This window comes from Camelus ferus, chromosome 6 (assembly GCF_009834535.1).
Source record: "Camelus ferus isolate YT-003-E chromosome 6, BCGSAC_Cfer_1.0, whole genome shotgun sequence".
In the NCBI taxonomy this organism is placed as follows: domain Eukaryota; kingdom Metazoa; phylum Chordata; class Mammalia; order Artiodactyla; family Camelidae; genus Camelus; species Camelus ferus.
Window position 1 is genome coordinate 82,492,310 of NC_045701.1, and position 23,727 is coordinate 82,516,036.

The 23,727-nt window shown below is 46.1% G+C and overlaps 1 protein-coding gene across 8 annotated transcripts in view; it reads left to right on the forward strand.

The window, feature by feature from the left end:
* DGLUCY (D-glutamate cyclase) overlaps window positions 1-23,727 on the forward strand; it is a 120,281-nt gene that overhangs the window by 84,755 nt on the left and 11,799 nt on the right. For 5 of the 8 annotated variants that reach the window (XM_032482512.1, XM_014558778.2, XM_014558777.2 and 2 more), the window contains 4 exons: window positions 3,405-3,665; window positions 8,825-8,924; window positions 11,889-12,037; window positions 14,716-14,835. In XM_032482512.1, coding sequence (XP_032338403.1) covers window positions 3,405-3,665; window positions 8,825-8,924; window positions 11,889-12,037; window positions 14,716-14,835 — 630 coding nt within the window. Of the gene's footprint in view, window positions 1-3,404; window positions 3,666-8,824; window positions 8,925-11,888; window positions 12,038-14,715; window positions 14,836-16,595; window positions 16,686-22,717; window positions 22,745-23,727 lie in introns of those variants that run through there. The other 3 variants (XM_032482515.1, XM_032482514.1, XM_032482513.1) reach the window with 3 other exon arrangements.

Genomic DNA, 23,727 nt, shown 5'->3' on the forward strand with positions numbered 1-23,727 from the left:
CTAGACATGAGACAGGGCTGGTGGGGTCTCCTAGGGGTCTGCAGGTTCCAGTTAGGAGGAGGTTTGCTGAAAACGGCTTGAGGAGCTTTGAACTTGCACTGGTTCATTTTAGAACCAAAATGCTAATCCTGGGCAGCCAGCAGAGGGCGCCATCGTGCATATAAAATTTGATTCATTTGCTGGCAAAGGCTCTGGAGAGAACAAAGGTGTAGACTTCACACACACTCCCCATCTGTTTTCTGGGGTGATGACAATTATTCCTCCCTCTAGGGGTTATAAGAATAACAGGCAATAAGAATAGTGGCTATCATCTACTGAGTTTTACTCCAGGCAAAGCATGTGTTTAAAGCATTTACATGCTTCATCTTACTAAGTTCTCCCGGCGACCCTACGAGGAAGCTATGAGGTTAAGAAACTTGCCCAAGTCCACATACGCAGTAGACGGTCGAGGCAGAACTTGAACCCACGCCCACTGACCCAAGGCCCATGATCAGTAGGTACGGGAGAAATTGGGGTCTGAGTCTGCATGGTGTGTCACAGCCTCCCTGGGCAGTTAGAAGTGTCCTCCCAGCTCACACCCCATTCCCTTGTCCGCACCTTCTCACGGACTGTGATCCTAGACCTGCGAGTCCCGTGCACGCTGAATGTCTGGGGAAGGCATACCTGGCCTCCCTGCTGGCTCATCTGCCGTCCGTTTCCCAAGCAGAGACCTGCTCAGTGGTGGTGAGGGCCCTGCGGACAGCAGAGGGGTGTGGCCAGCTGGGGAGTTTAACCCTACAGGCCAGGCCCCGGACAGAGCTGAGCATGGTGACCTTGGTGCGGCAGCCACCTACAGAGAAGACCACCTGGGCCGGGTTGTAGAACAGAGAGCCTGGGTGCCCTTGGGTGTGGCCAGCACTGGGCCCAGAATCTGACAGTGCAGACCAGCCTTAAAGACGTCTGCTCTCTTCCCTGGGGCCCTGGGAGCAAAGGTTGCCCCTCAGTGGCAGGGGGTCCACAGTAACCAGACTTCCTGTGAAACCACAGGGCATAGCTTTTGGCTCATTTGTCTGTTAGGGTGTTCCTTCATTCACTCATTCATTCATTCCTTCTGCAGAGAGCACAGTTTCCTTTACATACAAACACACAGTAAATTCGGGCCATCTGCCTGGACCACGTGCATTCATGGAGGTGACGGCTCACGGCTGTGTCACACAGAGTCTCTTACGTAGTTGATTTCCTTGGAGGATATTTTTTTTTTAATTCTGTGATGCAGTGTCTCACAAACATTTTTACCCAGGCTGACAGCTCTCCTGCTCAGTACAAGGGTCATGAAGGAAGATGAAGTATTAACTGCCATCAGCTCAGATTTAAAAAGTACCTGGGATGTAAATTTATGGCAGACACCAGTGCTCCCATGGCTTAATCAGAATGATCTGGGGGGTCGCCCACAGTAACCCCCTTCAGTGCTTTTGTGGACTGTGTGTCCAGGCTTGAAGCACGAGGCTCAGGGAAAGGGCAGATTTATGACTGTCCAGAGATGCCAATATCGCCTATGAGGGAACATCTTTAATCCTTAGGAACAACAGATGCTTTTGATCCCCACTATATTAAGTAAGCAAATGTAAGATTGATGGCAGGGTTCTGAGCGCTACTCCCTGAGTGTAATAATAGAGCCACTCAGTCATTTTTGAGAGGACGTTGGCTGGCATCGGAGGGCCTGGAGAATATGAAGAAATACCAGGTTTATAATCCTGATGACTGCACTAGTACCGGTCCTCACAGAGGGAGAGACTGCGTCAAAGCCGACAAGGTTCTCTTCCCCTCCTCTCTCTACTGCTGCTCACCGCATCCTGTGAAATCGGTTACTTTCCGATTTTTTCTTTACAAATGTTCTACCATTTTATTAATGTCCTATTATTTAACACCATGCACAGCGCTGCCATGAACGTCCTTGTGACTATGTTTGCATAGCTACCCATGATCACTTTGTTAGGATAAGTTCCTGGATGTGAGTTGCTGGCTCCAGTGCGGTGGACAAATCTAAGGTACTAGTCACACTCCAGACAGGTGTTCCCATTTCCGCTCCCACTGGCATAGCCTTCCTCCACCTGGATCACCCCCGAGCTCCATGTAGGAAAACTGAGGTTCAGAGCAATCAAGGGACAAGGCCAAGGTCACAGAGCTACAGTGTGCCAGCGCCTGGACTGGAGTGTAAGCTTCCAGATTCTAGATGTGGAGCTGTTCCTCCACAAGCACAATCCAAGCCCCGTGTTCCTCCATGTTGTCCAGGCACCTCAGATGCCAAGCTGACGTCCCCTGACATCGTTTCAGCCACAGCTGGGGTGGCAGTTCTTAGTCACATCCCGCCCTCACTCGGTATGCCCTGAGGTGACCTGAGCCTGTCCAAAGGCACAGTGGTATGTGATGGCTGTCAGAGGCTGTGCTGCCTTCTGGGACTGGCTTGGCGGCCACGGTGGCCTCTGTAGCGGATGCAGCGGAGGGCCCGGGGTCACAGCAGCTGCTGTGGGCAGTTCCCAGCACAGCAGCTTCCCACCTGGGCCTCAGGTCTCTCTGCTGCTCCTCCAGAGCACAGCCCGGAGTGCCCACAGCCTCCGCCCACGGGGATGGGAGCTGGTGAATGTCCAGCGGGCAGGACAGCCCTGGGGTGTGCACCACACGTCCCTTAGAGGCTCTCGGGCAGGATTGAGCCCCAGCCGCCTTCGGAGTTAACCTGCTCACTCACACATTGTTTCATGGCTTTTTCCCTGTCCTATCCCACGTCCTCCATCTTCTGACTTCTTTCCTGGGCTCACTGTCCATTGAGATACCTGCACCAAAGCCCTTGTCTTAGGGTCTGCTTTTGAGGAATCCCTAATTAAGACAGTCCCGTTTCCGTTCCTCCTTCTCTACTCCCTGGTTGGAGTTTGCTAAACTGCTATCGCAAATAATCCCCAAGAAGACAGTAGAAATGTGTGCCCCTCTCTCAGCAGTCCGGGGGGGCCTCTGGGTGAGTGTTCCAGCTCAGCAGGGAGGGGGATCCTACGCCAGGTAGCTCAGGGACCCAGCCGCTCTGCCATCACATCCTGAGACCCCCAGGGGGCGCTAGCTGTCAGCATCCCAGACCCCAGGGAGGGCAGTCTTGGAGGGGTGCCTGGGAGGTATGTGGCCAGGCCCTGAGGAGGCCACATGGCTTCCACTCACATTCCCTTTCCACCCCTCTCCGACTGTCACATAGAGAGGACCTGGCCTGTGGCCACTTTCCCAGCCACTCTTTTGACTGGGCTGGAGAGAAAGCACATTCTGGTGGACAGTTTTCCAGCTCTGTCTCACCCCTCAGACCCACTTCTGTAATAAAAACAGATAGAAAAAACAAACTGAAACACAACCAAGTGATTCTGTGATTTTATTTTTTGTAACTTTAGGCAGCCGGGGGATCGGGCACCTGCTCCGCCCAGACGAGCTGCTGCGGGCCTCTCTGTCGCTGTCCCACGCCCGCTCCCTGCTCCTCACCACCGGCCTCCCCACGCACTTCAACCACGAGCCTCCGGAGGAAACGGACGGCCCACCGGGAGCCGTGGCTCTGGCCGCCTTCCTGCAGGCCTTGGAGAAGAGGGTCTGCATGGTCGTTGACCGGAGAGCCTTGAGTTTGTACAAGAAGCTGGTTGACGAGGCTGTAGAGCAAGGTGGGCAGTGAAAGGAGGGGCTTCCCTGTGCCCAACGGGCCTCTGTGTGCGGAGTGGGGCGGGACTCAGCGTTTGTGGAAGCCAGGCACAGTGCGTGCACTCGACACGAGGCATTTTCCCTAATGCTGAGAACAACTCTTTGATATAAACAGTTTATCCCCATTTTATAGATGAAGAGACTGAGGCTCTGAGAGGTCCAGGGGATTTACCCACGTGGGAATGATGATGAGCTGGAATTTGAACCCAGGCCCACCAGGCTCTATGATCCCACCTGTGTACGTGCTGCCCTCCCTATGAGAGGCAGGGGTGACCTGCAGAGAACTCTCAGCAACCGGGGACAACCCTGAACCCCTGAGCTCGGGGTGGGGTGGTAGAGAACAGAGTGGTTGAGAGGCTGAGACAGCTGTGTCTCATGGCCCAAATGGGCAGGGATGCCCTGTGCTGCCCGGGTTCCCGGAGCACCCAGACGGGCCTCAGGGCCGAGAGTGCTGCTGATGTGAGGCTGAGCTGCTGCTGTGGGTGTGCCGAGGGGGGCCTCGGGGCAGGGCGAACTCCTGATCTCTCCTCCACTCTGCGCCACTCAGGCATCCGCAGGGAGCCTGGCCACTCTACCCTGCTTCCCACTGCCTGTCTGTCTGCCTCCCTCAAAATGCATTTTTCAGAGAAGTATTTTCTCCTTTTGGCCTCTAAGAAGGGCTTCACCCCCAGTAAGGTGGACCCTAAAGCACCTGTTACACTGTAAGTTGTGAAAAGGCTGTGTCTGGACATACAGAATCCATTTCATGCAACAAGAGTGTGTATTGAGTACCTACTCTGGGCCAGGTGTGATATAAGGCTCATGAGATCCATTGGTGAGCAAGACTGCCAGGAGTGTGACAGGTAATGAACAACAAAGGAAAGAGATCTAGGAGGTATATATAGGATGTTAGAGGTGAGACGCTCTGGGGGACGGTGGGCCAGGACCAGGGGAGCAGGGAGTGTCAGGCCAAGGGGGGGAGGGTAAGCTGCTATCGTAAACAAGATGGTCAGGGAAGGCCTTGAGGAGAAGGTGCCGTGTGAGCAAGACACGAAGCATGTGAAGGAGTGGGGCCTGGGCTGGCTGAAGGAGTAGTGTCCCTGGCCGTGGCAATGGCCAGGGTGGGGGCTGTTAGGTAGAGTCGGGGCCCAGCAGGTTTAAGAAAGGTCACCAGCCAGTCGACTGGCCGGGAGTGGATAAGGAGGAGAGAAGCTGGATGGGGGACAGGGTCACGGGGCCACTGTGAGCAGCTGGGCTGCCCTGGGAGCCACTGAACAAAGAGGGCCCTGTGCTGGCTGAGGTTTTAAAGTCTCCCCCAGTTGCTGCAGGGACAAGGGTAGGACTGGCCAGGTTATTGCAGGCAGGAGACGAGGGTGGCTGGGGTGGGTGGCACCCTGTGGCAAGTCCTTTTCTTCCCCCAGTGGTTTCAGCCTCAGCTGGGGTGGAAGTTCTGAGTCACAGACCTGACCAGGCCAGCACACTGCAGGTGATTCTCCAAAAACCGCTGGAAAACTCCCCAGCCGGAAGTATGGGGGCTAATGCCTCCAGGGCCCGCTCAACCTGGGTGGGGGGCACGGGAGTTGGTGCCCTACCTCCTGTCCTTTGGAGATGTGCAGGGCCCCCCGTCCCAGAGGAACTAAGACCCCATTGCCTAGAGCAGTGACCCTGAAAATGCACAAACCCTCCCCTTGACTTCTCCTTCCCACCCTCACTGTCCTTCTCCCCTCCTGCCTGCCCCCTGGGATCATCTCCCCAATAAACCACCTGCGCCCAAGTCTTTGTCTCAGACTCTGGTTTCAGGAGACTCAAACAGATGAGTGGTTCAGGTGGAGGCTGTGAAAAGTAGCCCTGTCTGTCTCTGTTTTGAAGGTAGAGTCTCTGTTTTGCAGGTGGACTGGCTGTGGGTGTGGGATAGAAGAATGAGGATTGCTCTAAGGTCTGGGGCAGGGTAACTGAAAGGATGGAGTTGCTGCGAACTGGGGTGGGGAAGACGGTGGGTGGGGCAGGCCTGACCCTTGCACCCTGTTGGTGGGGAGGTGAAATGGGGCGGCCGCTGTGGAAAACAGTATGGCAGTTCCTCAAAAAATTAAAAATAGAAAATACCATGTGATTCAGCAATCCCACTCCTGGGTATGCACCCAAAAGAACTGAAAGCAGGGACTCAAACAGGTATTTCCACACCCATTTACACACCCAGCAGTTACTGTTCACAATAGGCAAACGGTTGGAGCCCCCAACCATCCATTAACGAATGGATGGATAAACCAAGTGTAGTGTATACATACAATGGAATATTACTCCGACTTAAAAGGGAAAGAAATTCTAACACATGCTCCAACACAGATGAACCTTGAGGACGTTATGCTAAGTGAAATAAGCCATTTGTCACAAAAAGACAAATGCTATATGACTCCCTTTATATGAGGTACGCAGAGCAATTCACATCATAGGGTCAGAAAGTAGAATGGTGGCCGCTGGAGACTGGGGTTGGGGGGAATGGCAGGGACTTGGTGTTTAATGGGTGCAGACTTTCAGTTTGGGAAGATGTAAAAGTTCTGGGGGTGGATGGTGGCGATTCTCACACAGCAGTGTGAATGCACTTCATGCCAGAGAACTGTACTCTCAAACATGGATAAGATGGTAAATTTTACATTATGTATATTTTACCACAATTACAATTAAAATTTTTTTTTCAAAGAGTACCAGTTTGAGCCTGGGTAACTGAAAGTGTGGACACCTACTAGACACGCATGTGGGGAAGGCAGCAGGCAGTTGGATCTACGAGCTGAGTTCAGGAGAGCTGTCTGGGCTGGAAAGATAGGCAGAGAGCATTTGGCATATTGATGGCCTTTCAAGCCGAGACACTGGATGAGATCACAGAGGGAATAAGTGAGGACAGAGAGGAGGACTCGGATGGTACCCGAGGATGCTCCACGCAGATAGGTGGAGGGGAGGAGGGGGTCAGCAGGGAGACGGAGAAGGAGCAGCACTGAGGAAGGAGGAGGACCAAGACCACGTTGACACCAAGGAGAAGGGACAGCCAGCTTTGCCAACGGCTGACCACAGGCCGGTGGTCCTTTGCCTCTGACCGCCGCCCTGCTGGTGATCGAGCCACCCACTGCCCCCGAAGCCACTCTGCCCTCCAGCTCCCCTGACCGCCGGCCCCGAGGCACCCACCGGACGTCAGCTCAGAACGGGGTCTCGCCCACACGAGGCCTTAGAATTTTGAATTTGCTGTCTTACATTTTGCAGCACTTTCTAGAAGCAATTTGGCCTTTTAATGACAATGATTTCTGTGCTTTTTATTCCTAAAGCCTAGGAAATGTTTAAAGAAGAAAGCTCAGTCATTTCTTCCCTGTCTTGAGCAGAAATGGATAAATTGGTTCTTTGGAGCTCAGGGGCGGGGTGTCCTCTTGCCCCAACCTTCGTCGCTCAGGGCTCTCTCTCTCTCTGTGCCCCACTTGGGGATACGCTATGTTCCCTGCCCGGTGTGGCTCCCTGGTGCCCTGTTTTACTACTATTGTAATCCTCAATCCGATTTCAAAGAAATAAGAGAGTTGGGTTTACTCAACACGAAGCTCACTGCTTGCACACATCATACCACTGTGTGCACAGCGGTCCTGGGACTGGGCATGATTAACCCCGTCCTGCAGAGGGGGAAACCGAAGCTCAGGGAGGTCCGGTGGCTAGCCCCAGGGCACACAGCCAGGAACTGCTGCTTTCCACCTAGGTGGTTTGGTTCTATTCAGCCCAGGCTGCCCCTCACAGCACACAGGGGGGTGGATCTTTCGACTTGCTGTGACCGCCCCCCCATTCCCTGGGGTGAGGTGTCATATGCAGAATGAGCTTGGGGGTTACCCCTTGATACATCACTGCCCACGGCATGTCTTTCCCCCTAGGCGAGGGTGGGGCTGGAGAGGGGCTCAATGGAGCCAAGGCAGGGGCACTTCGGGATCTGACAGTGATCTGGCTCCTCATCTGCAGCTTGCCCCATGGGCCCACTGAGGTGGCCGTGACAGCTCCCGAAGGGCTTGGGTGACAACGTGGGGAAGCTGGGGTGGGAAGCAGCTACCTCGAAGCCTTGTGATTGTAGCATAGACAAGATGCTTACGTGGGTTGGCTTTATGTGAGAGAATGAGGGGCCGAGGATGGAGATGAGGGGGATGACCAGAGTGCCCCCAAGCTTCCCCTTGGCCTCACTGCCTGGCCGTGGAGCCAACGGGAGCTCCTGCAGAACCATCAGGATCGTGAGGGTGGGGTCCACCATCCCTGTCCTGGGCCCTCAAGTCTAGCCTGGACAAGACTTCATCCTGGGCCAGCAAATACACAAAGATTTTACCCCAGACTACTATGAGGTGATTTAGTTAATGAGAATCAGATCAATTTTATTTTACTCTGGGATTTGTGTGCGTGTTCCACATATTTTACCATAATACGTATTATTACTGTAATTAGAAAGTTGTGCCATTTTTGAGTCAAGTTCACTTTGGAATCACTTTTATGCCAAGTAGCTAACTCAAGGCCCAGATTCTGGGATCTTTCCTGTTTTCTTGAACTTCCCTGAAGGTAGTCAGGGGGTTGGGGGGTGGGGAGCAGATGAGAACTTAAGTTGGGAACTGGAGTCATGACAGTGACCTACATACTTGGCTTTGCCCAAGTTATTTAGCATCTCTGAGCCTCAGTTTTCCTCCTCTGTAAAATGGGGATAACAGTGGTTCTTACCACACATAACTGTTGAGAAAATTGAGAGCATGCATGTAACATGCTTAGCACAGGGCTGGCTCACTGTCACCAGAGGCACCTAAATGTGTTCCCAATACTCACGATGCCAGCCAGTCAGAATTGGCCTCCGGTCACGTGGGCTTGAGGGCATCTGCCTGCAGCATATTTGCTAGCTGGCAAGGCTGGTGACACTAGCCCGACTCCACCCCCACACCCACCAACCCTAGGGTTTACCCCAAACTGAAAATAAACTTAAGTGTCCTCTGTGTCACGGCGTTGGCTTATCTAATGAAGTATTCTGTAGGTAGGTGTCATTTGGTCATAGTGATGATGCTTTCCAAGGAAGCTTTGGAAAAGCCAACATGAATTCCCAAATGCAGCACCAGGGCTGACGGCTCCACCCTTTGCCTTTATTTCCAAGGTATTCTGAAGACACGGATCCCCCTGCTGACTTACCAGGGCGGATCGACAGGAGCTGCTCAGGCGTTTCTGTGCGCAGATGGGGACCCCAAGTCACCTAGGTAAGTGTGTCCCATCCCCGTTTGAGTGGGTGAAGGTTCAGAAGCTCTTGTGCTGTTAACTTTGGCCACAAAGTGTCTGCACACCTCAGCCTCCCAGAGAGGACAGAACCAGGAGCCCAGGTTTCTGATGGGCCAGACTCACCAACGAGGCTAGAGGATTTCAAGGTGTCTGGGGCTTCGCAGAGGGTCCCTGGAAGTATCGAGTTCCCGAGAGATGGCATATCTTCCTGATAGAGAAGACAGGAAAATTACAAAACACAAAAACTAGCAGTTCCTCAAACTGGGTTTCCATTAGAGAGACGTGAAATCATTTCAGTGGGAGGTAACCAGCACCTTTGGAAAATGAAATAGAAATAGAATATAATTCTATTTCTTGTATAGTAATGGTTAGTACCCTCTTGTGAAACTTTGCGAGTTATTTTTTATTTTGTGTTGTAGTCAAACATTTTGAAAAATATTTCTTTATTTTGTATAGAGACGTATTTCAGGCCTTATAAGTTTGAATACAGTATTCTGCAATTTTTTTACAACAATCCGCCGTAATACATTTTGCATTGCAGATCAATACACACACACGTAACTGAAACAGAGATTTCAAACAATGTTTACTCTTGCTGTGTGCAATGTACTCCAATATTTTCTATTCTACTTTTCAGAAGATGCTGACCTTGCCTAGTAAGTTTATTTCACAATCCACTAATGAGTGTCCACTTCAAATTTTAAAACACCGCTTTAACAGGCCTGGGGGGCATAGCTCTGTTGCAGCTCCCAGCAGAACCCCATGTTTATAACGAGGACCCTGAGACCCTGAGTCACCAAGGAGAAGTTCGATAGTGGATCCGATATGCTATTCAAAGCTGCAAGAACGTGTGTGGTGCACATTAGAAATGTTTATATTCTCCAAACGGTTGGCTTACAAACAAAGCTCTGGCAACTCAAGGAGAAACTAGGAAGTTCTCCTGGGTGGGACCCCTGATGCCAGATTGCACAGGTGTCGCTGTTTGCTGAGTGGAGGGAAGTGAGCCAGACCTGACTGTGGGGAGAGACGATTCCACTGCCTTCAGAGAAGACGCAGTGAGTCCTCCCAGGGAGCAGACTTCCCAGGACTGGGTTACTGCTCCCTGTAGCTAAATGGACACTTCTGGCCAAAAAATAAAAGTCCACCTTCACACGGTAAGGAACTGAGTTCCCCTGGGGGAAAGGTTCAGAAACAGCATTCTCCTTCCAGAACAGGGCACGTATTTATCTCAACCGGAACTCTTATTCTAAGCTGCGTTTTCATCACCATTGACATAGGTCTAGAGGAAATTCGAGGTCAAGGCTCCTTCCCCTTCCTGATTCTGCTTCTCAGAAAAAGTGGCTGCCTTTTTCTGTCCTAGACACATGCCTCAGGGCCACATTCCAACACCTCCTTAGTGGCCTGCCCTCCAAGCATACGTGATGCCCCTGCCTTCTAGCACAACTGAAGGACACGGACAGGCGTGTAGGTTTTGTTTTTTTAAACAAGTGCGAAAAAAAAGCATTCAGATTTAAGATTTTCTTTTATTGTCGTAAAGTGTGCGTAAGATAAATTTTACTGTTTTAGCCATGTTTCAGTGTGCAGTTCAGTGGTAATAAGGTGTATTCACATGTTGTACGACTATCACCACCATCCATCTCTCGAAATTTTTTGTCTTCCCAAACTGGGACTCTGTCCCCATTAAACAGTAACTCCTCATCGCACCCCCTCCCCAGCCCCTGGCGACCACCGTTCTACTTTCTGTCTCTAAGAATTTGATTACTCTAGTACCTCATATAAGTAAAATCATACAGTATTTGTCCTTTGCTGATTGGCTTATTTCACATAGCAAAATATCCTCAAAGTGCATCTATGTTATAACATGTCAGAATTTCCTTCCTTTTTAAGGCTGGGTAATATTCCCTTGTATGTGATTAGCACATTTTTCTTACTTGTTCATCCATCAGTGGACACATGGGTCGCTTCTACCTGCTGCCTAATGTGGCTAATAATGCTATGAACATGTGTACATAAACGTGTCTTTGAGGCCCAGCTTTCAGTTCTTTTGGGCCTGTACCCAGAAGCAGAATTGCTGGATCATTTGGTAACTCTATTTTAATTTTTTTGAGTAGCCACCATAAGGTTTTCCATAGCGGAGTTAAGATTTTGAAGAACTCCATCGTAGGGGAATTTAGAGAGAGAGAAACATGCAATTTTCATGTTCTTAAATTGGTTTATCAAGACAGCATTCCTCCTAATAATGATAGCAACCATAACCACAACCGCTGACCCTTACTCAGCCCTGAGTACGTGTGGGGGTCTCTTGTGCATTTCCTCGCTGAAGCCTTTCGACAGCGTATGAGACATGTATTGTTGTTAGGTCATCTGACAGGTGCGGAAAACGAAGATTAGGGAGTTTAAGGACTCGCCCAAGGCCACTGGCGTGAGGACCTGGAACCTATGCCATCTGACTCCACAACCCACATCCTTCCCACCATCCCATCTGTGTCCTCATCTCTCATCTCCTTCTATCTAAAGAAGTTTATCTTGTGTTAGATTCATTTGGCTTCTATTTCAATTCCTTGGTAGTCTGTTTCATGTCCGTGAACTGAACAAGACCCTGGAAAACGGTGGCGGTGGTGGGCCAGTAGCGGTCATCACTCCCCACGCTGGGTGCCAGCTCCCCTGCTGGTTAACGGATGTGCAGCATGGGGACCCTGCCAGCCACACCTTCTGCTCTCTCAGCCTCTGTCTCTAAAAACTGCTGAAGATTCTGATACTGTTTCTTAAAATGATAGATTAGCGCCCAGCACAGGCTCTGGCACGTAGTTGATGTTCCTCCAAGTTCTGTAGGAATGAAGGAAACACAGAGTGGAGGGTTCTTTGCACAAACACAGGAGGGCATGACCCAGCCAGGCCCCTGGCTCTCTGGAAGGCCCCTGTGCCCTGTCCTTGTACCCCCGCAGATTCGACCATCTGGTGGCGATAGAGCGCGTGGGAAGGGCTGCGGACGGCAATTACTACAACGCGAGGATGGTGAGCATCAGGCACCTGGTGGACCCCATCGACGAGCTTTTCCTGGCAGCGCAGAAGATTCCTGGCATCTCATCAACTGGTAAGCGAGGGGCACTGAGATTTCAACAAGACCAGCACCTAATGCCTTGTCATTGACTGTGGACCACAGGACTGGAAGGAGTTATACAGGACCATTGATTTCCACTCCAGAGAGGCTCTTTGTTTATTAGGGTTCATATAGACAATAATGACTTTGTAAACATTTAGAAATCCAGTGTTCCCATGAGCAGGAATGGGAAATGACACTTAACCGAGCATTTTCTATTTGCCCAACTCTAAAATATTAAAACTGACAATAAAATAATGACAATAATAAAATCAAAACATGGTACATAATTTTGGTCATATAGGAGGAATGTACCATGTGTATTATGTACCATCTTATGAAGTATATTAATTTTTAAATATATCTTAAATTTATGATTAGTGTGATATTTTAATCACTAATAACATAATGGTGTGATCATTCGTGTTTGTACAGAACTCTATAATTTTCAAAGAGGTTTCACAGCCATTGTATTGTTTAAGCCTCTTTAAAATCCTGTAGGTAAGGCAGGGATGGTTTCCAAAAGTGAGGCCTAGGGAGGTTTCTAGAGGTTGCCCAGCTAATCAGTGTTGCCGGTAGGATTAGGAGTCCAGACCCCCAGCGCCCTACCTGACATGCTTTTCATGGGCTCCTTTATGAATCTCTGAAAGGCTGGATGTGACGGGAGCACCAGCATTGCTCCCCCAGGGTGGGTGTCATACCCTGGAGTAGTTAAGATGTGTTTGTCATTCCATATTTATTTCTTCTCTCCATTAAAACTCTTCAGAGAGTTTCCCAGACTCATTAGTTGCCTTTGGCTTTTGAGGTTTTGATGAGACAATGAAAGGCTTCCTGGCTGAGTAGAAAATTTCTGCAAATCACCCTGGTCTTTCCCAGAAGAGACCTTGGGTGTGGTACCCACAGAGCGCTGGGTTTGTACTTCCTGCCTCTCTGGGTGGGACAGGCGAGGACCTGAGGCCCAGGGAGGTGGCGGGGAGGCATCTCAGGGTGGAGAGGAAGGGATTTCTGCATCCAAAGGGGGAGCAGGGTCCCCAGGAGCCATAGAGCAGGTGCTCTTCCCCCACCAAATGGACCCCCAGTCTGTGCTGATTCCCCCAGTGATGCCCCCAAGATCCCAGAGGAAACAGGTGGAGCCAGCTGTTTGTGCTTTCAAGTTACCCCCTTTGTGGACCCCTGACCCTTCGCTTGGCCTCAGAAGTCCAAGCCCCTCCTGTGTCTGCTTGCAGCCCCCTGTTCAGCAGAGCTGCCCGCCGCCCAATGCTCCTTTCTCTCCTCTGCTCCATCCACACTGCCTTGTCATGGAATCGCACTCAGTTGAGAATCAAGACACCCACCTCCCACTTACTACCGGGGCCCTGCCCCTCTCAGAGACAGGGAGCAAGGCCACAGACGGGACAGGGGAGTGAACAAGATGAAATTCATAAAATGCTAAAGTGCAGAGACAGAAGTAGACAAAACTCCAACACTGGGGGTTGTTGCTATTGTCCTTCGTTCAGTGGATCTGGAATACTGTTCTGAGAAGACCCGCAGGGTGCAGACCTAAGGCACTCGCAACCTAAGGCCTCCCACCGAGACCAGGTGTCCGGTGCCCCAGATGAGTCAGCTCCAGGCCCCTCTGCACCTTCCCGCAGTGAGCGCTCACCTCTGGTGGAATTCTTCCACGTGCTTGTGGAAGCAGACACGAAACAGTGCGGCAACCCTTCTGCAGGCTGGGGGGCCTGGCTCTTTGTCCTTAGGGCACTTGGACAAGCTTCACCTTGAGGCCCCTGCAAGCATCTTCCAGAGGCCGATCCAGCTGACCTCCAGTCTACAGAGTCCTCCAGAAGTACCTGGACACGGACTAAGTGGTGTTTGAGCACCGCCTGACAGGGCGCAGGCTGCAGGGCTTGTTAGAGTTTGTCTCACCTTGTTCCCGCACGGGTGCAGTTGCCTGTTCGCTAGGTGTAGCCCGTTCACCTACTTTGAACACCATTCATCTCACCAATGAATTAAATAATTTCTAACATTTATTTATTCTAACATATTTATTCTAGCATTCATTATGCTAACTAACAACCTTCTGGTGCCTATCAGACTGGCCTTTAGGCTGAGGTCTCTTTCAGATACCACCCGGCCACCCCCCGGGTGTGTAATCCTGGTTAGGCTGCTTTACATGTTAACCAGGTATCCATCTGGTGTGGATTAAAATTAACTGGCACACAAACACTTTACGTTCTTTAAACGGAAGCCTGTACAGTAAATTACAGAATTGACTTGAACAACCTGTACCAGTTGCCTTCTGCCAGTGGAATGCTGTCTGGTCACATTAATGGGGCTCAGGGGCTGTGGCCCTTCCCTAAGCAGAAGCCACTCAGAAAAAGAGGCAGTCCTGAGAGTCACCATCTCCTGTGAACCTGGCACCTTCAGCATAGAGGGCACTCTATCTGTGACTAGAGAGATGGCCCACTAGGGGACATGGCCACACGCTGGTGAGTTCCAAGCTTTGACTCATTTTTAGCTAGAGAAGTTTCTAGAATACCTGAAGAAGCACATCATCTCCTGGTTGTCTGAAAATGTATCCAGAGTCAACCCCCTCCTCCACCCTATGGCATAAGTGAAGGGGCCTTCCTGCCCCACGACCACCCCCCATCTTGACTGATCCTATACACTGACTCAGTTCCCCTTCCCTCCAGGGGTTGGTGATGGAGGCAATGAGCTTGGGATGGGCAAAGTCAAGGAGGCCGTGAAGCGCCACATACGAAATGGGGACGTCATTGCCTGTGACGTGGAGGCTGACTTTGCTGTTATCGCTGGTGAGTGCATGGATGGCCAGCCAGTCAGGCAAGGCTGCCCAGGGGCAGGGACCTGGCTTAGAGCCTGTGCAGCCAAAAACTCATCTGCTTCACGAGCAGAGTGTAAAGGGCACCAGGGCAAGAAGGGGACAAACTTTCTCATTCAGTCATTCAACAAACATTTACTATGTGCCAGGCATTGCTCTGTGCACTGAGGCTGCAGTAGCAAGGGCCCTGCTCCACAAAGCTCTTGCTCTAGTGTTGGACAATGAGTCTCAACAAATACATACATCAGATGGTGCTGAACAGCGGTAAGAGCCACACAAGGGTGAGAGAGAGCAGTAGGCAGGCCACTTTACAAAAGCGGTTAGGGAAAGCCTCTCTGGAGAGGAGTCACCTCTGCTTTTGCCTCCTGTGTGGTGGAAAGGAAGAGAACAATCTGGCAAATGTTTGGAGGATGCAAGAGACTTCCCACTCTCCTTTCACTAACCCCTGCCCCAAGCTGCCCTGCCCTTCCCTGCAGCTGCAAACTTTCCTGCGTCCAGGTCCTTCCAGGCCCCACCCTTCCTTCCTGGACTGCACCACAAGTTTCAGGAATTTCGACAGATACCTGAGAGGCCCTCTCCCATTTCATTATCAGAAAAAGCCCAGAGATGAGCAGAGATGTCTGAGGGAACCAGCACCTGGATAAGAAGATCTGAACCATAATTAGCAAATTGCTGGACGTTTCCTATGGACAAGTCTGAGTCAAAAGCTCCTGGTAGCCAAGATGGGGGAATATGGAGACCAGTCCTAGGAGCTCCCATGCTTCTATGAGCTTTACCTCGAGGAGCTCTACCAGGTCCACACAATGAATATCAGAGAAAATCCCCTCATGCTTTAGGTAGGGGAGGGGAGGGGAAATGGAACCATTTTGAAATACACCAGAGCACTCTGTTCTTCTGAACAAGGCCTGCCCTCAGAAGAAACAATTTTATCAGAGCCTAGCCTGCCGGGGTTTTATCAGAGCCTAACTTACCTAGGGGAAGGGACATACCCAAAAGGAGACAACATGCAACAACAGGTGGATAAGGTAAGCAGACAAATGGAGATTCTAATAAAGAATCAAAAAGAAATGCTAGAGATGAAAAACAATTTAACAGAATAGAGAATGCTTTTGACATGCCCGTGCATAGACTGGACACACATGAGAAAATAATCTCTGACCCTGATGATATGATAGTAGGAACTTCCAAAACTAAAAAGATAAGAGAAAAAAGACAGAAAGAAACAGAAAAGTATATCCAAGAATTGCGGGACAACTACAAAGGTGTAACGTACATGTAACGGGAATACCAGAAGGAGGAAAAAGAGAACAGGGTACAGAAGCAATATTTGAAGCAATAATGACTGAGAATTTTCCCCCAGATTGATATCAGACACCAAACCATATATTCAGGAAGCTCAGAGAACACAAAGCAGGATAAATGCCAAAAATCTACACCTAGATATATGTTAGAACTTCTGAAAATAAACAATAAAGAGAAAATCTGTAAAGAAGCTAAAGGGAAAAAACACTTTACCAAAAGAGGAGCAAACATAAGAATTACATCTAGTTTCTCCTCAGAAACCACCCAAGCAAGAAGAGAATGGAGTGAAATATTATATATAGTGTTGATGGAGAAAAACTACCAACCTAAAATTCTATATCCTGGAAAATTTTTCATCATAAGTGAAGGAGAAATCAAAAATTTCTCAAACAAAAATTAGGGGAATTTATTGCTAGTATAACTGTCTTGCAGGAAATGTTAACAGAAATTCTATACAGAGAAGGAAAAGTATATCAGATCTACACAAGAAAGGAAGAGCATTGGAGAATGAATAAAATAAAGGTAAAATTAAAACTTTTATTTTTCTTATTCTTACTTGATCTAACTGATAATAGTTTATTCAAAATAATAGTGGTGATAATATCATCAATAAATATATGTTTATGTGTATATATGCACATATGTATGTGAAATGAATGACAGCAATGATACAAGGGATGGGAGGGGGGAATTAGGAATATTTTGTTATTATAACATGCTTGAGCTACCTGTGAAATGGTTATTTGAAAGTGGACTTAGATTCGTTGTAAATGTATATTGCAAACTCTAGGGCAAACACTAAAAGTTTTTCTAAAAAGAGGTATTGATATACTAAGAAAGGAGAGAAAATAGCATCATATAAAGTGTTCAACTAAAACTACGAAAGTCAGAAAAAGTATGAAAGACAAAATAGGAAAAAGAATAAAGGCACAAATATAAAACAGTAACAAATATGGCAGATAGTAACCAATCATATCAATAATCACCTTTAACGTCAATGGTCTAAATACTCCAATTAAAAGACAGAGATTGTCAAAGTGGATCAGAAACAAGCCACTACAGTTGTCTAAAGAAACCTACTTTAAATATAAAGATACGTATAGATTAACAGTAAAGGCGTAGAAAAAGATATACCTTATTAATACTAATCAAAAGAAAGTAGGAGTAGCTATATTAATTTCAGACAGAGTAGACTTAAGGACAAAGAAAGTTACCAGGGTTAAAGGGAGCATTAAATAATTATAAAGGGATCAATACTCTAAGAAGACATAATAATTCTTAATGTGCATACTCCTAACAACAAGAATGTCAAAATATGTAAGACAAAAACTGATAGAACTGCAAGTTAGAATAGATGAATCCACTATTATAGTTGGAGACTTTAATACACCTCTATCAGAAATGGACAAATCCAGCAGGCAGAAAATCAGTAAGGGCATAGTTGAACTCAACAACACCATCAATCAACTGTCTATAACGGACAGCCTATGTCCTCCTCCATCCAACAGCAATAGCTTATGCATTCTTCTCAAGCTCACATGGAAAATTCACCAAGACGGAATACATGCAGAATCATAAAAACCACCTTAACAAGTTTAATAGAATAGAAACCATAACATGTCTGCTCTCAGATCACGATGGAATCAAACTAGAAATCAATAACAGAAAAATAGCTGGAAATTTCCCAAAGTACTGGGAGATCAAACAACATGAGTTTTCTAAATAACATGAGTCAAAGAGGAAATCTGAAGACAAATTTTAAAATGTTTTGAACTAGGTGAAAATACAACTTACCAAAAATTGTGGGATGCAGCAAAAGCAGGAAACTTTATTGCATTGAATGTATATATTAGAAAAGAAGAAAGACCTAAAATCAATCATCTAAGCTTTCACCTTAGGAAACCAGGCAAAGAAGAGACAAATACATCCAAAGAGGGAAAAGATAGTATCAATTAGAACAGAAATCAATGAAATTGAAAACAAGAAATCAATAGAGAAAAATAACAAAACCAAGAGCTAGTTCTTTGAAAAGATTAATAAAATTGATAAGGATCTAGGCATGCTAGCTAAGAAAAGAGAGAAGACACAAATTACTAAAGATAGTTAAGGGCATATCACTACAGCTGCCATGGAAATTATAAAAATATTAAAGGGAAACTATGAACAACTCTGTGTCCATAATTTGATAAAAAATGAAATACTTAGGTATAAGTCTAAAAAAATGTGTAATATGAAGAAAACTCTAGAACTCTGATAAACAATATCAAAAAAATAGATAGTCCATGTTCATAGGTTGGAAGACTCAATATTGTGAAGATGTCTGTTCTTCTCAACTTAATCTGTGGATTCAATGCAACCTCAATCAAAATCCCAGCAAGTTATTTTGTGGGTAGCGACAAAATGATTCTAAAGTTTATGTGGAGAAGCATAAGACCCATAATAAGCAACATGATTTTGAAGGAGAAAAACAAAGTTGGAGGACTGACACTACCTGGCTTCAAGGCTTACTATAAAGCTACGGCAATCATGAGTGTCATACTGGCAAGAGAATAGACAAATAATCAACTGAACAGAATAGAGTACCCAGAAATAGATCCATATAAATATAGTCAAATGATCTTTAACAAAGGAGCAAAGGTAATACAATGGAGCAAAGGCAGTCTTTTCGAACAAATAGTGCTGGAACAACTGGACAGCCACATGCGAAAAAAAAAAAAAAAAAACACCACAGGGTCCTTATACCTTTCAAAAAGTTAACTCAAAGTGGATCACAGAACTAAATGTAAAATGTGACACTGTAAAACCACTAGAAAATAACATAGGAGAAAACCTAGACATTGTGTATGGTGATGCCTTTTTAGATGCAACACCAAGGCATGATCCATGAAAGAAAGAATCAATAAGCTGGACTTCATAAAAATTAAAAACTTTTGGAGAGTGGCCAAGATGGCAGATTAGGAAGACCCTGACTTCACCTTCTCCCACAAGCCCACCAAAATTACAACTATTTACAGAGCAACCATCAATGAGAATGACCCGGAGACTAGCAGAAAAGCTCTTTTACAACTAACGATATAAAGAAAGAACCACAACCAGATGCATTGAGGGGCAAAGATGTGATATAGTCAAGACCTATACCCAAGTAGGCAGCCCACAAAGGAGGATCACTATAATTGCGGAGGTTCTTCTCAAGGATTGAGGAGTCTGAGCCCCACATTGGGCTCCCCAGCCTGGGGTCCTGCACTGGGAAGACCCCCAGAATGTTTAGCTTTGAAGGCCAATGGGGCTTACTTTCAGGAGAACCAGAGGGCTGTAGGAAACAGAGATTCTGCTCTTAAAGGGCACACACAAAATACCACATACTCTGAGACCCAGGGTAGAAGCAGTAATTTGAAGGAAGCCTGGGTCAGACTCACTTGCTGATCTTGGAGAGACTTCCAAATTATACTATGAAGCTACAATAATCCAAACAGCATGGTATTGGCACAAAAAAACTCATAGACCAATGGAACAGAATAGAGAGCCCAGAAATGAACTCATACTTTTATGGTCAATTAATCCATGACAAAGGAGGCAAGAATACACAATGTGGAAAAGACAGTCTCTTCAATAAATGGCACTGAGCAAACTAGACAGCTACAGGCAAAGGAATCAAACTGGACTACTTTCTCATACCATATACTAATCAAAATGTATTAAAGACTTAAATGTAAGACCTGAAACTTATGAAACTTCTAGAAGTAAACATAGCCAGTACATTCTTTGACATTGGTTTTAGCAATATTTTTTTGTATCTGTCTCCTCAGGGAAGGAAAACAAAAGCAAAAATAAACAAATGGGACTACATCAAACTAAAAAGTTTTTGCACAGCAAAGAAAACTATCAACAAAAGAAAAGCCACCCACTGAATGGGAGAAGATATTTGTAAATGATATATTTGATAAGGGGTTAATATCCAAAATATACAAAGGACTCATATAACTCAACATCAAAAAACAACATGATTAAAAAATGGGCAGAGGATCTGATTAGACTTTTTTTTCCAAAGAAGACATACAGATGGCTAACAGGCACATGAAAAGATGTTCAACATCACTAATCATCAGGGAAATGCAAATCAAAACCACAATGAGGTATCACCTCACACCTGTCAGAATGGCTACTCTCAAAAAGACAACAAATAACAAGTGTTGGCAAGGATGTGGGGAAAAGGGAACCCTCATGCACTGTTGGTGGGAATGTAAATTGGTGTAGTCACTATGAAAACAGTATGGAGATTCCTCAAAAAATTAAAGCTAGACCTACCATATAATCCAGCAAGTCCACTACTGGATATTTATCCAAAGGAAATAAAAACACTAATTCAAAAAGATATATGCACCCCCCTGTTCATTGCAGCATTATTTTCAATAACCAAGATATGGAAGCAACCTAAGTGCCCATCGACAGATGAATGGATAAAGAAGATATGCCATATATATATATAATGGAATATTACTCAGCCATAAAAAAGAATGAAATCTTTCCAGTTTGCAACAACATGGATGGACCTAGAAGGTATTATGCTAAGTGAAATAAGTCAGACAGAGGACAAATACTGTATGATTTCACTTATATGTGGAATCTAAAAAATAAAACAAATGAACAAACATAACTAAACAGAAACAGAATTACAGATACAGAGAACAAACAAGTGGTTGCCAAAGGGTTGTGGAGGAATGAAATAGTTGGCAAAGATTAAGAAATACAAGCTTCCAGTTACAAAATAAATGAGTCACAGGTAGGAAATGTACAGTGAGGGGAATATAGTTAATAATTATATAATATCTTTGTATGGTGACAGATATTAACTAGATTATTGTGGTGGTCATTTTGAAATGTATAGAAATACATAATCCTTATGTTGTGTAACAGGAAGTAGCATAGTGTTGTAGGTCAATTATATTTCAAAAATAAACAACCAAACTGATAGAAAAAGAGATCAGATTTGTGGTTACCAGAGGCAGAGGGTAGGGGTAGGGGTAATTGGATAAAGGTGGTCGAAAGGTACAAACTCCCAGTTATAAGATAAACAGGGGTAACATACAACATGATTAATATAATTAACACTGTCCTATATTATATATGCAAGTTGTTAAGAGAGTAAATCCTAAGAGTTCCCATAACAAGGAAAAAAATTTTTTCTATTTCTTTAATTTTGTATCTATATGAGATGATCGATGTTCAATAAACTGATTGTGGTAATCATTTCATGACGTATGTAAGTCAAATCGTTATACTTTACACCTTAAACTTATACAATGCTGTATTCAATTATATCTCAATAAAATTGGAAAGAAAAAAATTTAAAATTTCTGCTTGGCAAAAGACAATGTCAGGAGAGTGAAAAGACAAGCCACAGAGTGGAAGAAAACATTAACAGAAGGCATACTTAATAAAAGACTATTATCCAAAATATACAAAGAACTCTTAAAACTCAACAGTAAGAAAATAAACAGCCCAATTTAAAAATGGGCAAAAGTCCTGAACAGACATCTCACCAAACAAAATATACAGATGGCAAGTAAGGATACGAAAAGAAGTTCAACATTCTATATCTCTACCACTGATGTGGTGATTTTAGCAGCAGGTAGAGGCCCCCAGAGAGAAAAGGCAGATAGTGAAGGGTGACAGAGGGCAAAAGTACCATCTGTTTCACCATAACACAATCAGCATTTTCATTTTGCATGTTGGTTTCCAATTCTCATACTCAATATATACCCACTTTTGGCTTCTGACTAAGACATGATCTTCAAGCACATAAAGAGGTGATGCAACACAGCATGATGGAGCTGTTACCTGTCCCTCTGAGGATAGGCGTCCGTGCAGCAGGAGTGAGTCAGGTTTAGCCATAAAGGAGGTTCGGGAGTGGCTTCCTAGGGTTATTTCCTAATTTTTTTTCTCTGAAAGTCATTAACAGTACATAATCCGGATGGTTTAGAACAATGGTTCTCAAACTTAATTTGCTTCAGAATCACCTGGAGGGCATAATTTAAACTCAGTTTGCTCCTTCACTCCCTGCTGAGTTTGGATTAAGTAAATCTAAGCTGTGGCCCAAGAATTTGCGTTTCTAACAAGTTTCTAGGTAGTACAGGTGCCGTTGGTCTTCAGACTATTCTTTGAGATGAGTTATGCTGCTTAGAGGCAGGGTGATGAACCTGTCAGGGAGCAAAATTTACAATGCCAAAATGTGTCTCCTTGACATGAGGATTTATTTAGGCTGATTATTTTTAAGAAACAGAAGACTCAGGAAGTCTTTCTTTTCTGCTCCCCCTTAACTGCCTAAAGAATTTCAATAAAGGGCCTATTCCCCGAATAGAGCTACTACCAGAGATAACTGCTAAGAATATGGGCCAGGTGTTGGGCCTGGAGATCAGAGTCCACTCTCTGTCTCTTTGTCTCTGCACAGCGCAGCAAACATTTATTTACCAAACATTTCCTTTCCATCTCCACGTGAATTGCCTTCCTCCCCTTTGAAGTCTCAAACCAACACCCCAACATCCTCTTTTCTTTAGCTGAAGATGGCACTTAAGGTGAAGACTTCAGCCATTTGGGTGAGTTTTTCGGTTCTCTTATGTCTCTCCCATGTATACATGTTATTACACTTCCGTTTTGTTTTCTCCTGTTAATTTGTCTCATGTCAACTCACTTCTTATACCAGCCTGAAGAACCTAGAAAGATAGAGGAAAATTCCTTCCTCCCTGACAGTTGGCATAGTCAGCAGGATTCAACCTGACTGGCTGGACGCTACTTACCCCAAATTTGCCACAGCTAAGAGATCCTGGGAGAACTGACAAAAGCCGGCAGATGGTAAGAGTTCTTACCTCTCAGTCTCCCAGATCTCTGCTTGCAGGGTCTATTGGAAGCGAGAGTGGTAAGAGCCCTTTATCTCTTTTCTAAAATTAAATTAGCAGGAGAAAATATTTGTGGAGCTAGTTCCTTGGACCCAGCGATTCTTGGTTTGAAAATGGGCAGAGTACTCGATTTGTTGATCCTTTTCCTCCCAAAGATGGTTATTATTTTTCTTTATCTCTGTCTATTGTGTTGTTTGCCATAAGAAGGAAATTCCATAGGTAGGATGCAGGCATCGGCCCTGTAAGCCTGTTGTCCAGGCTGGCCCCACAGACTGGTGAGTTTGCAAGTCTCACTAGACCTGGCGTCTATTTAGACAAACTTCACTGTGAGTTAATATGTACAAGATAAGAGCTATTGCTAAAGGATATCTTGGCAGTCATAGCTGCACCACTGGTCGGTACAGCTTGAACATTTAAGGGCCATCAGGGCTCTCACCACCTCAAGAAGGCACCCATGAAAGGATAAGTTAGTTGTTTAATGGGTTAAATAAACACTAGGTCACTTACCAACCTCAAGAATATTTCCGTGCCACACAGGGTACACTGTAAAATACCACACAATCCTCAGCCCCACAGTACATCCCTCTTAGGTATTAGTTTAGCTCCAAAAAGCTGTTAATGTGCATATAAGAAAAAAAAAAAAAAACAGACATGGTTTTTCCAGTCTATCT